The sequence below is a fragment of the Chiloscyllium plagiosum genome, unplaced genomic scaffold, assembly GCF_037043375.1.
Source record: "Chiloscyllium plagiosum isolate Xiang-an unplaced genomic scaffold, Cpla_swu_hap1 HiC_scaffold_32, whole genome shotgun sequence".
Classification (NCBI taxonomy): domain Eukaryota; kingdom Metazoa; phylum Chordata; class Chondrichthyes; order Orectolobiformes; family Hemiscylliidae; genus Chiloscyllium; species Chiloscyllium plagiosum.
Genome location: NW_028270170.1, coordinates 1,030,432 through 1,046,305, shown reverse-complemented (window position 1 = coordinate 1,046,305; position 15,874 = coordinate 1,030,432). Strand labels below are relative to the sequence as shown.

Here is a 15,874-nt window from a genome sequence, read left to right as displayed (position 1 = left end):
GAGAGAGAGAGAGAGGAGAGAGAGGGGGGGTGGAGGGGGAGAGGGGGAGGGGGGGGGGGAGGGAGAGAGGGGGAGGGGGGGAGAGGGGGAGAGGGGGGGGGAGAGGGAGAGAGGGAGGAGGGAGAGGGAGAGAGGGAGGGGGGGAGAGGGAGAGAGGGAGGGGGGATAGGGAGGGGGGAGGGGGGAGAGGGAGAGAGGGAGGGGGGAGAGGGAGAGGAGGGAGAGGGGGAGATGGGGGGAGAGGGAGAGGGGGGAGAGGGGAGAGGGGGAGAGTGAGAGATGGGGGGGAGAGGGAGAGAGGGAGGGGGAAGAGGGAGGGGGGAGAGGGGGAGATGGGGGGAGAGGGGGAGATGGGGGCAGAGGGAGAGAGGGAGGGAGAGGGGGAGGGGGAGAGGGGGAGAGGGGGGAGAGGGGGAGAGGGAGAGATCGGGGGGAGAGATGGGGGGGAGAGATGGGAGGGGAGTGAGAGAGAGAGGCGGGGAGGGAGAGACGGTAGCAGCAGCGTGCCTGCCTGGTCCAGGGGAAAGGCAACAGCAGCATGTCGTGCTGTCACGGCCCGGGGCTTGTGTGGGAACCGATCGGAAATGATTCATTGAGAACATTTCGTTTCTCAGAAACGTTAGCCATTAACTTTTCTGCGTAAAAAAGGAACGACGAGACATTCGGAGTGTGTGTGTGGGTGGGGAGGGGGGCGAGGGTCTGGGGAGGAGGGGGGGTGTCCGTGTGTTCCCCCCACCCCCCCAGTCCCGGCCCCCGGTGCCGGCTCCGGGATGAGGCGCTGACAGATGGTCAGTACAAGCCCCCTGTGTCCCGGGAGACAGGCCGCTCACAGCCGCATGTCAATCACCGCCCGCTCATGTGATGCTGCTGCCAATGACGTGCTACCATATGGCCTGGCATCAGAGCGGGTACCGCAGTTTGGTGAAGGTGCCACTCTCCTCCTTGTCGATAGATTGAGCCGATGAGAGGCTTTGCCCAGAGCCTCCAGAAAGCAGCGAATCCCAGAAGGAGGTCCCTCTGAACAATGAGCTAAGGCTCGGCTGAGGGCAGCAGGTAAGGAAGGGGCTCATTGGGGAAGGGGGCGAGGGGGGGGCGAGGGGGGGGGGGGAGGGGAACGGAGTTCGGGGGATGCAATTTCACACCGACATCCCCCCTCCCCCATTCCGCTCAGGTCTCACTAAAACTTAGAGACTTGCAGCCAGCAAGCGGTCAACAAGATTTTTGTGAGGAGATAGAATTTGTTTAAACGGATCGTGAGCGAACGGCAGCCGCTTTTGGTGAAAATTTTAACAAGCCAGCTCGGAATTCTCATTTTCCCCAAGTCCCCAAGCCCTTCAATCAAACGGGAGAGCCGCCTCCCTCAACACCTCCGCTCCGTTCATTTGATTTTGAGAAGGAATTACACATTCATTTCAAGGGTGTAAGTTGCTAAGTTTCCTGCGGGTGAAGTTGAACGAGCCCCGGGGACAGGACAGAGCGGGATCACTCTGCTCCGGAGAAAGAGCTGACGCCGCAATTCGCTTCATTCCTTGAGGTTAATTTGTCTCCCAGGGTTTTACAATTCTTTCCAGAAGAAATGATGAACGATTTCATTTTCAGAATTTAGCAAACGCGAGCGTGAATATATTGAAACTGTATACAACACAAATCCCTGAAAATCGAAGCGTTTTTATAAATTTGTCAAATTAAATCTGAAATCTGGTCAAGGAGACATTCCGAGAGAGGCTGAAATTAACGCCATAAAACTAGCGATTTCCGATGATGGAATCATCCCCGACATGTTCACAATGTCAGTGTCTGGAAGCTGTTGTAAAGTTCCCTCTGCCACAATCCAACCACCACCTTCACACCTTACCACAGCCTTTCGGCCATTCCCGTTAACCAGAGATATACTCGTTCCAGACCCGGGATTAACAGGGCCCCTATCCCCGCAAACAAGCCCCCAATCACCCCCACCACCCCCTCCCCCACCAAGCCCATTCGGGTTGGGAATGTAGAGAGGAGCCGGGAGTGGGGAAAGCACTCAGAGACTGGAACCGCACAGCCCGGGATGTGCGTGTCCCGGGGAGAGAGCTCCCAGAGAGCCGGACTGAGGCCTGGTTGCTCCAACTTAGAGCGTCTGCAAATGTCCTGGGGTCGTTTGACCGTCTCTTCACGCCGCCCTCTTCCCGGGATATCGGTAAGAAGCGGCTTTAAGCTTTTGGTTGAGGGCTTTAGTGACCGCGAGCGGAGGGAGCTGGGCGGAGGGATCCGGGCTGAGGGGGGGGGGGGGGGGTGTTGACAGAGCCTGGCTGAGGGATCTGGGTTGAGTGAGTCGGGCTGAGGGAGCCGGGCGGAGAGTGAGATCGGGGCGAGGGAGCTGGGTGGAGGGAGCCTGGCGGAGAGTGAGTGAGGTTGTAATTCTCTGTGCCTCCCGTTTCTGACAGGCAGCATGTTGGCCCGGCTCTTCAGTGACTCAAACCTCATGCCCGAGGCTCACAAATACCCCGCCTGGGTGGAGGACAGTGAGAGCGATGAAGAGAAACTGAGGGAGGAACGCAATAGCGAGAGCTGTGACCCTCAGGACAGTCAGGCTGAGGACTCGGTGAGTGTGGCCCAGGACAATGAAGAGGCAGAAACCGGGATGGAGGAGGAGGATGAAGATGAGGAGGAAGAGGAGGTGGAGGAAGAGGAGGAGAATGGGACCCGACCCAGGAAGCGGGGCCCGAAAAGGAGGAAGATGACCAAGGCGAGACTGGAGCGCTTCAAGCTGAGGCGCCAGAAGGCGAACACCCGGGAGAGAAACCGCATGCACGACCTGAACTCCGCCCTGGACAATCTCCGCAAAGTTGTTCCGTGTTACTCAAAAACGCAAAAACTTTCCAAAATAGAAACTCTGCGCTTGGCGAAGAACTACATCTGGGCTCTGTCGGAGATCCTGCGGTCGGGCAAGAGGCCGGACCTTGTGTCCTATGTGCAGACTCTGTGTAAAGGCCTATCCCAGCCGACTACCAACCTGGTGGCTGGCTGCTTACAGCTCAACTCCCGCAACTTCCTCAGCGAACAGACCGCAGAGCCCGGCCGTCTGCAGCCGCCCACTTCCACCTTCGCCATGCACCCATACCCGTACCAATGTGCCCGGCTGCCGAGCCCACAGTGCCAGGCTGGGGCTGGTACCAGCAGCCACCCACTGCGCTCCCACTCTTACTGTGGGGGCTATGAGCAACACCTGTATGGGAACGGCTCTCCTGAATACCCGGGCTCCGAGCTGGAAGGTTCCCTGAGCCCTTCTCTCTGCACGAACGGCGGCTCCTACTCCCTGAAGCCGGAGTCGCCCCCGGAGCACGAGAAGAATTATCACTACACCATGCACTATTCGGCAATGCCCAGCTCCCGAGGAGCTGCCCATGGGCTGCTACTCCGGCCCGGTCTGCACTCGGACAGCCTAACTGCCTATGATTCCCACATTCACCACGATAGGACTGCAGTCTACGAGGAACTGAACGCGTTTTTCCACAATTAACTGTAGACAAGTTCCCAGTGACTTTGGCCAGCGAAGGGATGTGACTGAGTGGCTTTGCTCCAGCGACAGACTCACCCCCAGAAAGAGACCACCCTGAGCGAAGGAGAGACAGACAGAGAGAGAGAGAGAGACGCACAGAGACACAGACACCGACCAGACTGATAGAGAGAGAGAGAGCGGAGCCTGCAACTTGGACACAGAAAGTCGATTGTGAGTCTGTCTGTGGAATGCTCGGTGTCCGAGGGGACGGATGCTATCTTCACTCTCTCTCATCCTCCGGATGGATGAGATCTTCACCTCTGCTCTCCTGGAATAAACTCGTCGTTGGCTGTCCCACGGTCTCTGATCTCCACATTAAAGATTTGGTTATAACAATGTGGCTGGAGACGGTGCGGCGGACAATCGCCAGTGAAAAGCAATAACGGAAAATCTATGCAAGTAAACATTAAGGTCCTGTCGGATGGAGTTGAACCTAGAACAGGCTTCAGGGCCGAATGGCCTCCTCCTGTTCCTGTGTGATTTGGACCAACCAGCCTTTAGCACTGACTCCTGAACTCGGTAACTGGTCTTTCAAGTCCATTTCTTCCGATATTTCATAAAAGTTCTATTTATTTTCCAGGAACTGCTACAAGAGTTTCTATTTGTGAAAAGACTTTTGTTACAAATTGTTTTGTTTTGTAAAATGTTTGAAGAGCAAACTTATTATGCAAAAGGAATATTTAAAAAGTGAGAGCGTTTTCTAATGCGCTAACACCCAGAAATTCCTGTTTTTTTGCGTCAATTCGAAACAAAATGAACAGTTTCCTATCGTCCCGCTACCATCCGAGAGATTGTCGGGGATCCTTTGTGGATCTCCTTTTAAATAGGTCTCAGTCTGCGAGGGATCCACAGGGATCTGACTCTTTTCGGAACAAGTGGTTAAAACACCTTGACTGGGAAACTAAAGAGGCACATTCCTGCCCACCTCTGACCCCCGTCAGCCCCATAAATCATTGCTTCACCTTAAACATCTTTCCCCTTCATCTCCACCGCTTTCAGTTCAAGGTCATTCTCAGGAACATATTCCACCCCCATCCCCCACCCCTCCATTTCAATTCGGTTCCTTAATCGTCACTCTGCTGCTCTGGGGTTTTACTGAACAGAATGGCATTGGGTGGGGGTGAAGGGAAGAGAGGGAAGGAAGTGTTGTCGTTCCGGGAAATCAGTTTCAATCTCAACCTCGCCTCAATCTATCGGAGACGACACATAAGGAGACCAGCTCGGGCTGCTGGGATTAGACCGGGCAATTCTGGGAGACAGTGTGGGGTCTGGCAGTTCCAGCAGGAAAGGAGCGGGGAGCTGAGTGTCCCAGACCCGAGCAAGTTAGTGTCGCAAAAATAATGAGACTCCCGAATGAAAATGTTTTTGGGGAAATGATAGCAAACCCGGAATCAACCGAGAGCGAAACTGGAACCTAAACCGGGGTCAGGAAATTGAAATCTCAGTCCCAACCACAGAGTAAATGAGTGAGACCGAGAAACGGTGTGAGAGGAGTCAGTGTGTAAGAGAGGGGTCAGTGTGAGAGAGAGGGATCAGTGTGTGAGAGAGGGGCCGGTGTGTGAGAGAGGGATCAATGTGTGAGAGAGGGGATAAGTATGAGAGAGAGGGATCAGTGTGTGAGAGAGGAGTTAGTCTGTGAGAGAGGGATCAGTGTGAGAGAGGGATCAGTGTGTGAGAGAGGGTTCAGTGTGAGAGAGGGATCAGTGTGTGAGAGGGATCAGTGTGTGAGAGGGATCAGTGTGTGAGAGGGATCAGTGTGAGAGAGGGTTCAGTGTGTGAGAGGGATCAGTGTGAGAGAGGGGTTAGTGTGTGAGAGAGGGATCAGTGTGTGAGAGGGATCAGTGTGTGAGAGGGATCAGTGTGAGAGAGGGGTTAGTGTGTGAGAGGGATCAGTGTGAGAGAGAGTTCAGTGTGTGAGAGGGATCAGTGTGAGAGAGGGGTTAGTGTGTGAGAGAGATCAGTGTGAGAGAGAGTTCAGTGTGTGAGAGGGATCAGTGTGTGAGAGAGAGTTCAGTGTGTGAGAGAGGGTTCAATGTATGAAGGAAGGTTCAGTGTGTGTGTGAGGTCAGTGTCGTTGGGACCAGTCAAGAGTTAGAAATTCACAACTGCACGGTTGCAAATTTATTTTGTGGGTTGGAAATAACCATTTCCTCGTCGCATTCTCTCTTACTTCGCTTTCTGTACGCGTCCCTTTCCCTCTCTCCCCATGTCCGTCAGTTTTTCGCTCTTTCTCTTTCATCTCTCTCTCTCCTCGGTTCTGTTTCCTTCCTGTTGTTTGCCGTCTTCTCTCAACTGAGAACATTGTTATTGTATTTGGGTTTAATTCCTGCGGCTGTTCAATGTATGTGGACAGGGAGAGACAGAAAGATGAGGGGAGGGAGGGAGGGAGGGGGTGGGAGGTGCGGAGGAAAACGGAATGGTATAGGACATAGTGCAGCCAGGGCAGAGAGGGAGGGAGAAAACTCCAGTTTCACTCCGAAGTAACATGTTCCTTCCAACGTTATTGTCACGCCATTGCTGTCGCCCCGGTGTGTTGCCGTTCCCGAGCATTCTCCGGTTAGTCTCATCTCCATTCTGTAACTCTCCCCGATGTTGCAACGACACAGTTCGGGAAAAGGAGGAATCGGGCTGCTCCGCGGTGCTTCAGTCTCCGAGAGTGACAGTGACAAAAATGTAAAAAAAACCTGTTATTGGTAACTCGGTTACACACATCCCTAAAATTCCGAATGTAGGAGATTTTATAGATAGCGCCTGGCCCCCACACCGCGCTGAATTCAAACTGACTCGAAAAGTCTTCTTAAAATCGTTGAAGAAGCGGAAAGTCGGATATTCCGGTTTTAATTCGCTGTTTCGATAGGACATGTAAAACTCTACACTTGAATAATTTGATTAAATGTCGGGTTCGGTGAATCAGAGGCTGACCACTCGGAGGAAATACGGTCCGGACAATCAATAATTTTTACACACAGTTTATCAAAACGAACGAAAATTTAGACAAGGTGACATTTGACATGAGAAGTATTGTGGCAGGGATGGGGCCGAGGCCTCAGCAACAAAATGGAGGAGGGCGGGTGGTGGGAAGTGAGGATTGTCCCCAGTTCAGTGAGGCCAATGTCAAGGGAACTGCTCTGGAAGGTGGGAGTCTTCCCAGGCTGGACCGCAGCTAGTATGGGACTGATTGGCAGGTGCACTCAGAGAGTGGCAGAGGGCAGGGGAACACAGCCGGACTCACGGGTAAATATTCTCACTGAGTCACTGATGGTGTTATTCCAATCCATGTAAAAAAAATACAAGGATCTCTGATGTTGTAGATGACTGTCGCTTCGAACCAGGTTTCTATTTTAACTGTATATATTATTTAACGTGTATAAATATTACAGGATTATGCACTTAAATATGTTTACAGCTAAATTTTGCACAGACCATGTTTAGTGGAGTTGTGTTTTGTGTCTTGCATGTTATTTGGCTGCTGTGGGTTCCTGTGACATTCTCTCCAGTCAGTGTGGTTTACAATGGGAACCAATCTCTGGCCCAGGTGTAGCTCTGAATTCGGAAAGCCTGTTGTTTCAGTGACTCTGATCAGGAAATGACCAATATCCGATCGAATTTCTCTGTTCGCCATTTCTCCAATTATGTCGGCGAATCTGCGCGAAATAACGAGAGGGAATTTCTCGGAAGGTGTGTGGTGTCTCTGTGAGAGAGTGAGTGAAGCAATAGTGTTCCTCAGTTCAGAGCGACAACGGACAAAACGTCCGAGTTCTCATTGGAAACCACATTTAACTTAATACGGAGAGGATAAGTTTTGTGTAATTACTGTTTAAAACATTTCCTTTGGCGTTTGGTTTCAGTGAAGAAACCTCTTGAACATCCATTGGACACGAGCCTGTGGATTTTGTTTTCTGAAAGGGTTGATTAAGTATCCAATTGGTTTGATATGAATCTGCTTTCTTGCCTTAATTATAAAGGTGTAAAGTTCGAGGGATCTGTGCTTCGTGTGATTGGTGTTTGTCATGTTCCTGAGTTTGGAATTTTCTGCTATTAATTCTGATATTTTCTAAGATCGGAATTTACCACTGTGCTTCCTAATGAATAAAACCTGATCTGAAGTCGCTGCTTGTTCCTCGCTCTCATTTCCATTGCCCACCATTTCGCGAGTCCTCGTTGGTATTTGCTGCTGGGATTCCTTTTCAAAGGAAGTGGTGGACTTCATGAAGTCGATGATTAATCCCACCGGTTGCCGGAATGCGGAATACTCCCAACTCTATCCCAGAGGAATAGACCGATTCTCCAGCTGGAGAAAAAACCCGGGAGTTCTGTTCAAACTCAGCCGGTGGTTTAGCCTGGTTTGGTTTGTGCTGGAGCTACCAGGCGCCTCTCGATGAATCTGGGGGTTTGGGAAGGAGAAGGGAGAGGGTTGGGGTTAGCGGGTGTGGTGCTGGGGAGGGTGGGGGGATGTTTTCATGCTTTAATTTTACTCGAATTCCCCAAGATTCGATCGGAATGTTTGAGAGAGAGCGAGGCCTTGCTGAAGATGTGATGAGCTCTTCACTCTCTCCCCCAGAGTCTGACACTGATATTCAAATCATCCAATATTCAACTAACTGTTTCGATTCATTTTACTGAGATTGTCAAACATTTCTACAATGTTAATGAACCATTTTGATTATTTGTTTTCGTTATTTAAACAGTCGAGTTTGTAACATCGGGCGACTCTACATTTATTAGAATAATTTGTCTGATTCGATTTAATTGGAACGGAACTGGATGCTTCAAATCTGTTTAGAAATTGTTCCGCAAAAATAGCATTTCCATAGCAATGATAGTCAGTCACCGTTCAATGCAGCGGAGATATAATACCGACCTTCCTGAAGTATGAGCGAGAAGTCAGGGTGTGGGTCGGCGTTAGACCCTGACGTATTTGAACTTCGTCTGTGCATCGACGGAGGGTCGAGATCACCTTTCCTCTTATTCATCCAAACACTTCCAAAGTGTCCGGACTCTAACCGTGGCACTTTCTTCATTTAAAAACCTATCCCTCCACAAGATTAACAAAAAGCTCAGGTCCACCAGCGCGACCATCCCACCACAACTCTCCTTTACAAACGTCCGAGTCTTCTCATCTCGCAAATCCCTCCACAGCGGTGTTCCTGCTCGCCACAAACTCAGACTCGAAACCCCAATGTCAACCCCCGCACCCCCCTCAAATCCCGTCTCCTCCCGGGACAGTTCCCGTGTTCAATCACAGTCTGTTCCAAGATTCTCTGTGACCTCAGGATGAAAGACATTCACCTGAACACCTCTGGGAATCTCTGGTTCCCAAACGGCTTCTGTGTCACAGTGGTATTGTCCTTGCCTCTGAGCTAGGTAGACGTAGGTTTAACTCCCACCTACTCCAGGGGTGTGCACTTCTATAATTAGTTGATTAGAAAATATTATCTCTCAGCCCTGTCTTTTGTCCACTATATTTTCGTTGTGGTCTTCAGCCCCCTCCCTCACTGACCTCCCGTTTCCCAATGCACACATTTCAATCCTTCCCTTTAAATCGGGGCAATCCTTTCGATCACCTCGCAACCTGCCCCCTTTCCCCAACATAATCCTTGAACCCACCCCATCCCCCACTCCCGCTCCACCTCCCATTGTCTCGGGCTCACTGGAGGAGACCCAACTCCGACTCAAACCCGTTTCACCGAATCCCACCGCTTCAAATTGCGCCCTTTTCAGAAAAAAACTCTCACACTTACCCCGAAACACACTTGTTAACCCTCACCATCAGTCCCATTCTCTAAAGCCCGTCTGATGATCTGTTTTTACAAGCACCTAATTCTGGTTTTGTTCCGTTTTCCATTCGCTTTTCGATAAAAAGGATATCGGAAGCTTCCTGCTCCAACCCGGAATTTCTGCTCAGCCTAACCCGCGTTCTTAATCGGGGCTCATCATAAATGTCATTACTTTCTTTAAAAAAATAACCAATTACATTGCTAAATGTCAAGTTTTTAAAACAAAAATTTTGCAAATTATTCTTGTGTTTGAGTTAAAGGTACCAGCCAGAGAGATTCCCACCTGATGCTGACTGCCGGCTCAGAGATAACTGCAGAATCCTGATTGCAGGAGACGAATTTAAAGAATGCTATCGTTTTTCAAACAAAAATGTTAAAAATGCTGTTTATCATTCAGCTTCAATCTTTTGAGCCGGTGCCTAACGACCATGTGCTTTCGGTGAAATCTCAGCCTTTTAGTTCTGGTCTTCTGTCAGTGCTGGAGCTTTGATTACACTTGCTTTTTGTCCTTTTCCCTAGCCCTGTGCGTCCCACGCTTCCCCCGCTGACCTGCCTCACATACACTCCAGAAAGGAGTGACCATCAGCCAGACAGGAGCCGGGCTTTTACCCAGGACCGTTGTGTTCGGTTCGAGAATCCGGGAGCAGGGATCCGGCCCGGGATTATTTCCCACGAGTAACCTGTTGGGAATTACTGAATGCAATGTGCCTGAGGCCGGTCTTAGATTTCAACACAGGACTAAATATTTCCGCGTGTTTCCAGGCAGGGACTGTGACGCCAGTATTGACTCCAGCCAGTGATGCTTCAGTCAGGGAACCAAAGGCAGGACACCCCGTCCTTCCGGGGGTGTTAGGGCCAGAGGTGAGCGACTGCTCTCTCACTTGGCAAACCGCTACCACGGACTCACCAGAGCAGCCAAAAGCGAACAGAGTGTGGGAGCAGAGGCGCTGCGGTGTTCATCCTCAACATTCTTTAGAAAGAAAGACAAACAATAGCAGGATAAATATTAGGAGCCGGAGACAGGATGAGGGAGATAGTAAAGGTCAGAGCATGTGAGAGGAACAGGAAACAGCAGAGAGATGTAGACAGAGAGTGACAGAGGGAGAGAAAGTTGTACAAGCTTTTTCCATCTCCCAGGACCTGGAGATGGAAGACAAGTTGTATTAGCTACACAGCCGCCAGCACCATTCAACTATTCGGTGAAGAGGGTTCCGAATTTTAATCATTCACTGTTTTCCTGTTAGATCGGTTCCGGTCGCTGTATGACCTCAGTTTACAGAGGCGCCGTGGCTACTGTTTACAAATCCTGCAAGTTCTTAAAAACTAATTACAAACAAACAAAGGCGCCTCTGAACCACTGAATAGGATCAAAAACAGAAATTACTGGCGAAACTCAGCATGTGTGGCAGCAGCCGTGGGAAGAAAGCAGAGTTAACATTTCGAGTCATAGAGTCATAGTCATAGAGATGTACAGCATGGAAACATTCATCAAAACCATTGAATTCGGGAGATATGACCGTCTGTACTCCCGGTCTTTGTATTTACTCTGAGTTACATTGCATTGTTCCAGACCCCAGTCAGACCAGAACTGAAACATTAACACCGTCTCTTGTCTCTGTCTCTCTCTCTCTCTCTTCACAGACGCTGCCGGACCTGCTGATTTTCTGCAGCACCTTCTGTTTCTGGTACATTGTATTTTCTCCGTTCCGCTGTGCAGTTATTCTCGGTTCCTTTTCACTGAGGCGCCTCTTCCTTCTGAGGTGTGTTGCCCTTTGGCCAGTTCCGTTCCCTTCTCCATCAAAACCGCTGACAATCTGCAAAGCAGTTACCCCGGGTCCATCCCAGCGTATTCCTCTCCTGGTTTACCTGAAGTTTAAACACAGGAACCAGAGCAGATCCCAGAGACTGCCCTCACTCCGTTCACTTTGTTTCCAGAGTGATGTCGCGCTGGGAAATGGGAACTGGGTTCCTCTCTCTCTATCGATGCCGCCAGAGCTGCTGAGTTTCTCCAGCACTCTCTCCCTCTGTCTCTGTATCTCTCTGTCTCTGTTTCTCTCCCTCTGTCTGTCTCTCTCTCTCTTCGTCTCTCTCTGTCTCTGTTTCTCTCTCTCTCTGTGTCACTGTCAGAGTCACAGCCTCCGATTATCTCGGGCTTTATTCTCATGGCTTCCATCACAGAGTTCGTTTGAAATAAAATTGTCGCAAATTGAGAATACCGTTGTGAGCGGCTTCAAGTTTTAATTCGCTGGAATCCAGCGCGAAAGGGTAGAATAATTTCGGATTGACGGGATTAATAATGACCTGTGTCTGTGATGTCTTTGTTATTGAACTTTGAAACACAGAGACGCACCGAGATTGGTCTTGTAGCTGTTTCTAATTCTTTTATGGAATGTGGCAAGGCCAACATTTCTGTCCCATCCGAATCGACCTAGAATTAACTTGCAAGCTGATTGAATGGCCATTTCAGAGTCATTTCGGGGTCACCCCGATTAGAGCTATAAATTGACCAGTGCAGGTATAAATTGACCAGTGCAGGTAAGGACGGCAGATTTCCTTCCCGGAAGACATCAGTGAACTAAGGGACGTTTTATTTAAAAAGCAAATGACAAGAATTCAAATAAAAGTGCACTGAAATTCTAAAGAAGTCCTGTCGAACTCAAAGTATTAACTCCGTTGCTCTCTCCACAGATGCTTTGAGGAGAAAGTGAGGTCTGCAGATGCTGGAGATCAGAACTGAAAATGTGTTGCTGGAAAAGTGCAGCAGGTCAGGCAGCATCCGGGGAACAGGAAAATCGACGTTTCGGGCATAAGCCCTTCTTGAAGGCTTATGCTGCGCTTTTCCAGCAACACATTTTCAGCTCTCCACAGATGCTGCCAAACCTGCTGAGTTTCTCCAGCACTTTCTGTGTTTGTTTAAAGATAATAGTTTCACAGAATCCCGACAGCGTCGAAGCGGGCTATTTGGCCCATCAAGTCCACACCGACCCTCCGAAGAGCATCCCACTCAGACCCATCCCTGTAACCCTGCATTTTTCATGGCTAGTCTACCTACCCTCTACATCCCTGCCTACATTATGGGCAGGAAATGTGTTGCTGGAAAAGCGCAGCAGGTCAGGCAGCATCCAGGGGAATAGGAGAATCGACGTTTCGGGCATAAGCCCTTCTTCAGGCTTATGCCCGAAACGTCGATGCTCCTATTCCCTGGATGCTGCCTGACCTGCTGCGCTTCTCCAGCAACACATTTCCAGCTCTGATCTCCAGCATCTGCAGACCTCACTTTCTCTCCAACATTATGGGCAATTTCGGATAGCCAATCCAACTAACCTGCACATCTTTGGACTATGGGATGAAACTGGAGCACCAACGGGATAGGGGAGAAGAATGGATCTGATGGGCAGGTGCCCAAAGGTGAAATCGAACCCAGGTCCCTGGTGTTGTGAGGCAGCAGTGCTAACCACCCTGATGATAAAGAGACTAGCTTTCACTTCCAGATTTATCAACTCAATTTAAATTCCACCACATACTGTTGTAAAATACAAACCTGTGTCCCCAGAACATTCACTGGATTAATAGTCATCACCGCTACACAGCCACCAGCTCCCACCGGGGTAAGAGTTAAGGATTTAACCATTCACAGGTTCATGAAACAACTAGAATGGCTGTAGGTTCTTCACTTGGGCCAGCTTCCAAAATTCTCAATGTTGTTACACTGACTGATTTAACTTGTTTATTTTATCTGCAAAACCAGGCTCCCTGTCTCCAATAGCCATTTAAACATAATGTTACGTTATCAGATAGCAAGTGAAGGAGAATTTTGATCGTCAGTACAGCAGGACTCACTCTCAATGAGATCACACTCATGTATATAAATAAATCAAATTGCCACATACAATGACAATTTGGATGCTGCAGTAACCAGGCAATCGAGAATTGGCAGAGGCTACACCCCCCAACCAGGTTCCTCAATGCATCCACTACAATTAAAAGCTGGGAATAGGGGACATCAATATCACCAAACACCCTCTGTGCCAATCGTGTGCCAGGGGCAATGCAGACAGGATGCAGATTTGTAACTGGCATTCCACAACATCTGTTTTCAACAAGCAATCTTTTTTTAGATGATTATAAAACATTTAAAGGTGACTTCTAAAAGCTATCTACAATGTGACCATAAAGCATCAGATTTGTGACTCCTTTCTGGGCTTGTTTAAATCTTATGCAGCTTTTAAAAAATATTGAAGTGATGATCTCAGCTTGTTATAACCCTTGTGTTGAAACAATATATTCCCTCTGTCTTTCTTCTGCTCTGACAACATGGGTTGGGGGATGGATGCTGAACACATATGTATTTGTATTAACAAGCCACATCTCCACCTAACAATGGCATTGCTGGTTAATGTTGGATGTTCCAGGTTAACGTTCCTGACTGGGGATCAGTTGGTTTGTCTCTGTAGCTCTGAGCAAGAGAGAGTGAAAATAATTGGCTCAGCTTCAGAATACAAACCTTCGGACAGGCACTACAAAATTTAAAACAAATGGAAGGGAGGAATTTGTTGGAATCAAAATAGGGTTTCAAATGGATTAAGTAAAAATAATGAGATTTCAAATTGACAAAGCTCCAGTACCTGATAGCTTTCAGCCCAGAACATGAAGAACATTAGCCCCCTGGAGCCCACTTCATCATTCAACACAATCCTGGCTGATCTTCTGCCTCAATTCCAATTACTCACCCACTCCTTCTATACCTCAAGTCCCTGAGAGACTAAAACTCTGTCTATTCATTCTTCAATGCTTTGCTGAATACTCTCTTCCCCAGTCTGAGAAACAACCTCGATGTGTTGACCCAGTCAAGCCCCTTTAGAATCTTTTATGTTTCAATAAGATGATCTTTCATTTTACAAAATTCCAGGGAATATAAAGCCTGTTTACTCAGCCTCTTGTCATTGGACAACTCTCTCATCCAAGGAACCTAACAAAACTAGAGAAAACAAAAACAAATTACTGTGAATGCTGGAAATCTGTGATTAAAACAAAAAATGTGGGAGAAACTCAGCAGGTTTGGCAGGATCTGTGGACAGAGAATCATAGTGAAGGGGCAGAATCTTGTTGAGGTGATGGGGGCCTTGCCTGTGAGCTGGAGACAGACCACACTGCAGACTTCAGAAAAAACCCAACAGGCATCAATCAGGCAGTACTGAGAACACCAATGGGCCCTCCCCTGGAACCAAGATCTCTGACCAATCAGCATTTGTGCTCACTGCCACAAAGGAAGCAGTGGCTACTGTCGGAATCTCCACTCTCCCAAAGTCCCAGGATCACATAGAAGGCAGAACAAAGATAAATGATGTGGGGCATGCTCTTGGGTTTGGCAGGAGGTTTAGAGGCAAGGCTCATTGTTCATTCATGCACTGATTGTCTGTGATCAAGATACCATTATGATGCTAGGGACTACAGGAGGAAGCCAAAATGGATCATCCAATTGGCGCTTCTGGCTAAAGATTCTTGTAAATGTTTCAGAATCAGATTTACATTTTGAACTGACAGGCCAGGTCTCCCATCATTGAGCATGGGGGTATTTCCGGAGCCTCCTCCTCCAGTCCATTCATGACTACAGAGTTTAGACATAATCTGTTAGTTGTGGAAGTATTTAGCCTGACTATCACAAGCTACTTCAAATATTTGTCACGTAGGTAATCCTGCTAAGAAGCATCACTGGGTTGATGCTTCCTTTTTAGGAATGCCTAGTGCTGCTCCTGTACTCTTCATTGAACTAAAATTGATTGCCTTGCTTAGTGTGAACAGTGGACTGGCATATATGCATGCCCAATCTGGATTTGCTAGATTTGTTAAAAATCTCTCCCTCTGTACCATACAGTGGTAGTGCCAAATAACATAATAGAGGGTATCCTAAATGTGAAGACAGGACTTTGAGCACTTGTAGAAATTTGAGTTGAGTAGAAGGAGTCAATGTGGATTTGTAAATGGATTATCAGAATTAAATAACAATACAGAACAGAAGGAAAATATTTTGCCAGTATGTTGTTTTTTGAATCAGCTATTCAGTTAGCAACACTTCCCTGCTCTTTCCCTATGGCCCTGGAAGTTCCTCTCAGTTACTTCTCTTTCAAAGGTTTCTATGAATCTGTTTTGACCATCCTCAGGTAGCACATTCCAGCTCACAACAGGTTTCTACTTATTTTGTTCTTCATAGAACCTCTGGATCCTTTGACAATTCCAAAAGATTCTTAAACAGGATAGTTCTTTCCAAAGGAATATAATTGCAGAAAAGGAAGGTGAACAACTAGAACATGGACAGTTGTTGAAGTAAGCTGTGACAGAGCCGCTTTTGAAGAAAGTCAATCAATAGTGAAGAATCGTAATCCCATCCACCACTTTGATCATTTCATTCAGTAGGAAGTTTGAGCACAGAGTGGAGTTTATGAAGCTGTATGTGACTGTGGATTGAAATATTGTAAATCTGTCACCGACATACCAGCCATGTGCAAGGGGTAGGAGGTAAATGATCTTACCATTGAAGAAAGTCAGTGCATGCAAA

The 15,874-nt window shown here is 48.4% G+C and overlaps 1 protein-coding gene across 3 annotated transcripts; it reads left to right on the top strand.

Moving 5' to 3' along the window:
- Positions 1 to 541: 541 nt before the first annotated feature.
- On the top strand, positions 542 to 5,969 carry neurod2 (neuronal differentiation 2). 3 transcript variants are annotated; one of them, XR_015752459.1, is made up of 3 exons: positions 542 to 1,053; positions 2,427 to 5,513; positions 5,588 to 5,968. XR_015752459.1 is itself a non-coding variant. In XM_043674652.2 (2 exons), the coding sequence occupies exon 2, from the start codon at positions 2,432 to 2,434 to the stop codon at positions 3,500 to 3,502; it is 1,071 nt and encodes a 356-aa protein (XP_043530587.1). In that variant the 5' UTR covers positions 542 to 1,053; positions 2,427 to 2,431; the 3' UTR covers positions 3,503 to 5,968. The 3 variants fall into 3 exon arrangements, 2 of the variants coding, with proteins under 2 accessions (XP_043530587.1, XP_043530588.1); XM_043674652.2 differs by having other exon boundaries at positions 2,427 to 5,968; XM_043674653.2 differs by lacking the exon at positions 542 to 1,053 and adding an exon at positions 1,248 to 2,179 and having other exon boundaries at positions 2,427 to 5,969.
- The last annotated feature ends 9,905 nt before the right edge of the window (positions 5,970 to 15,874 follow it).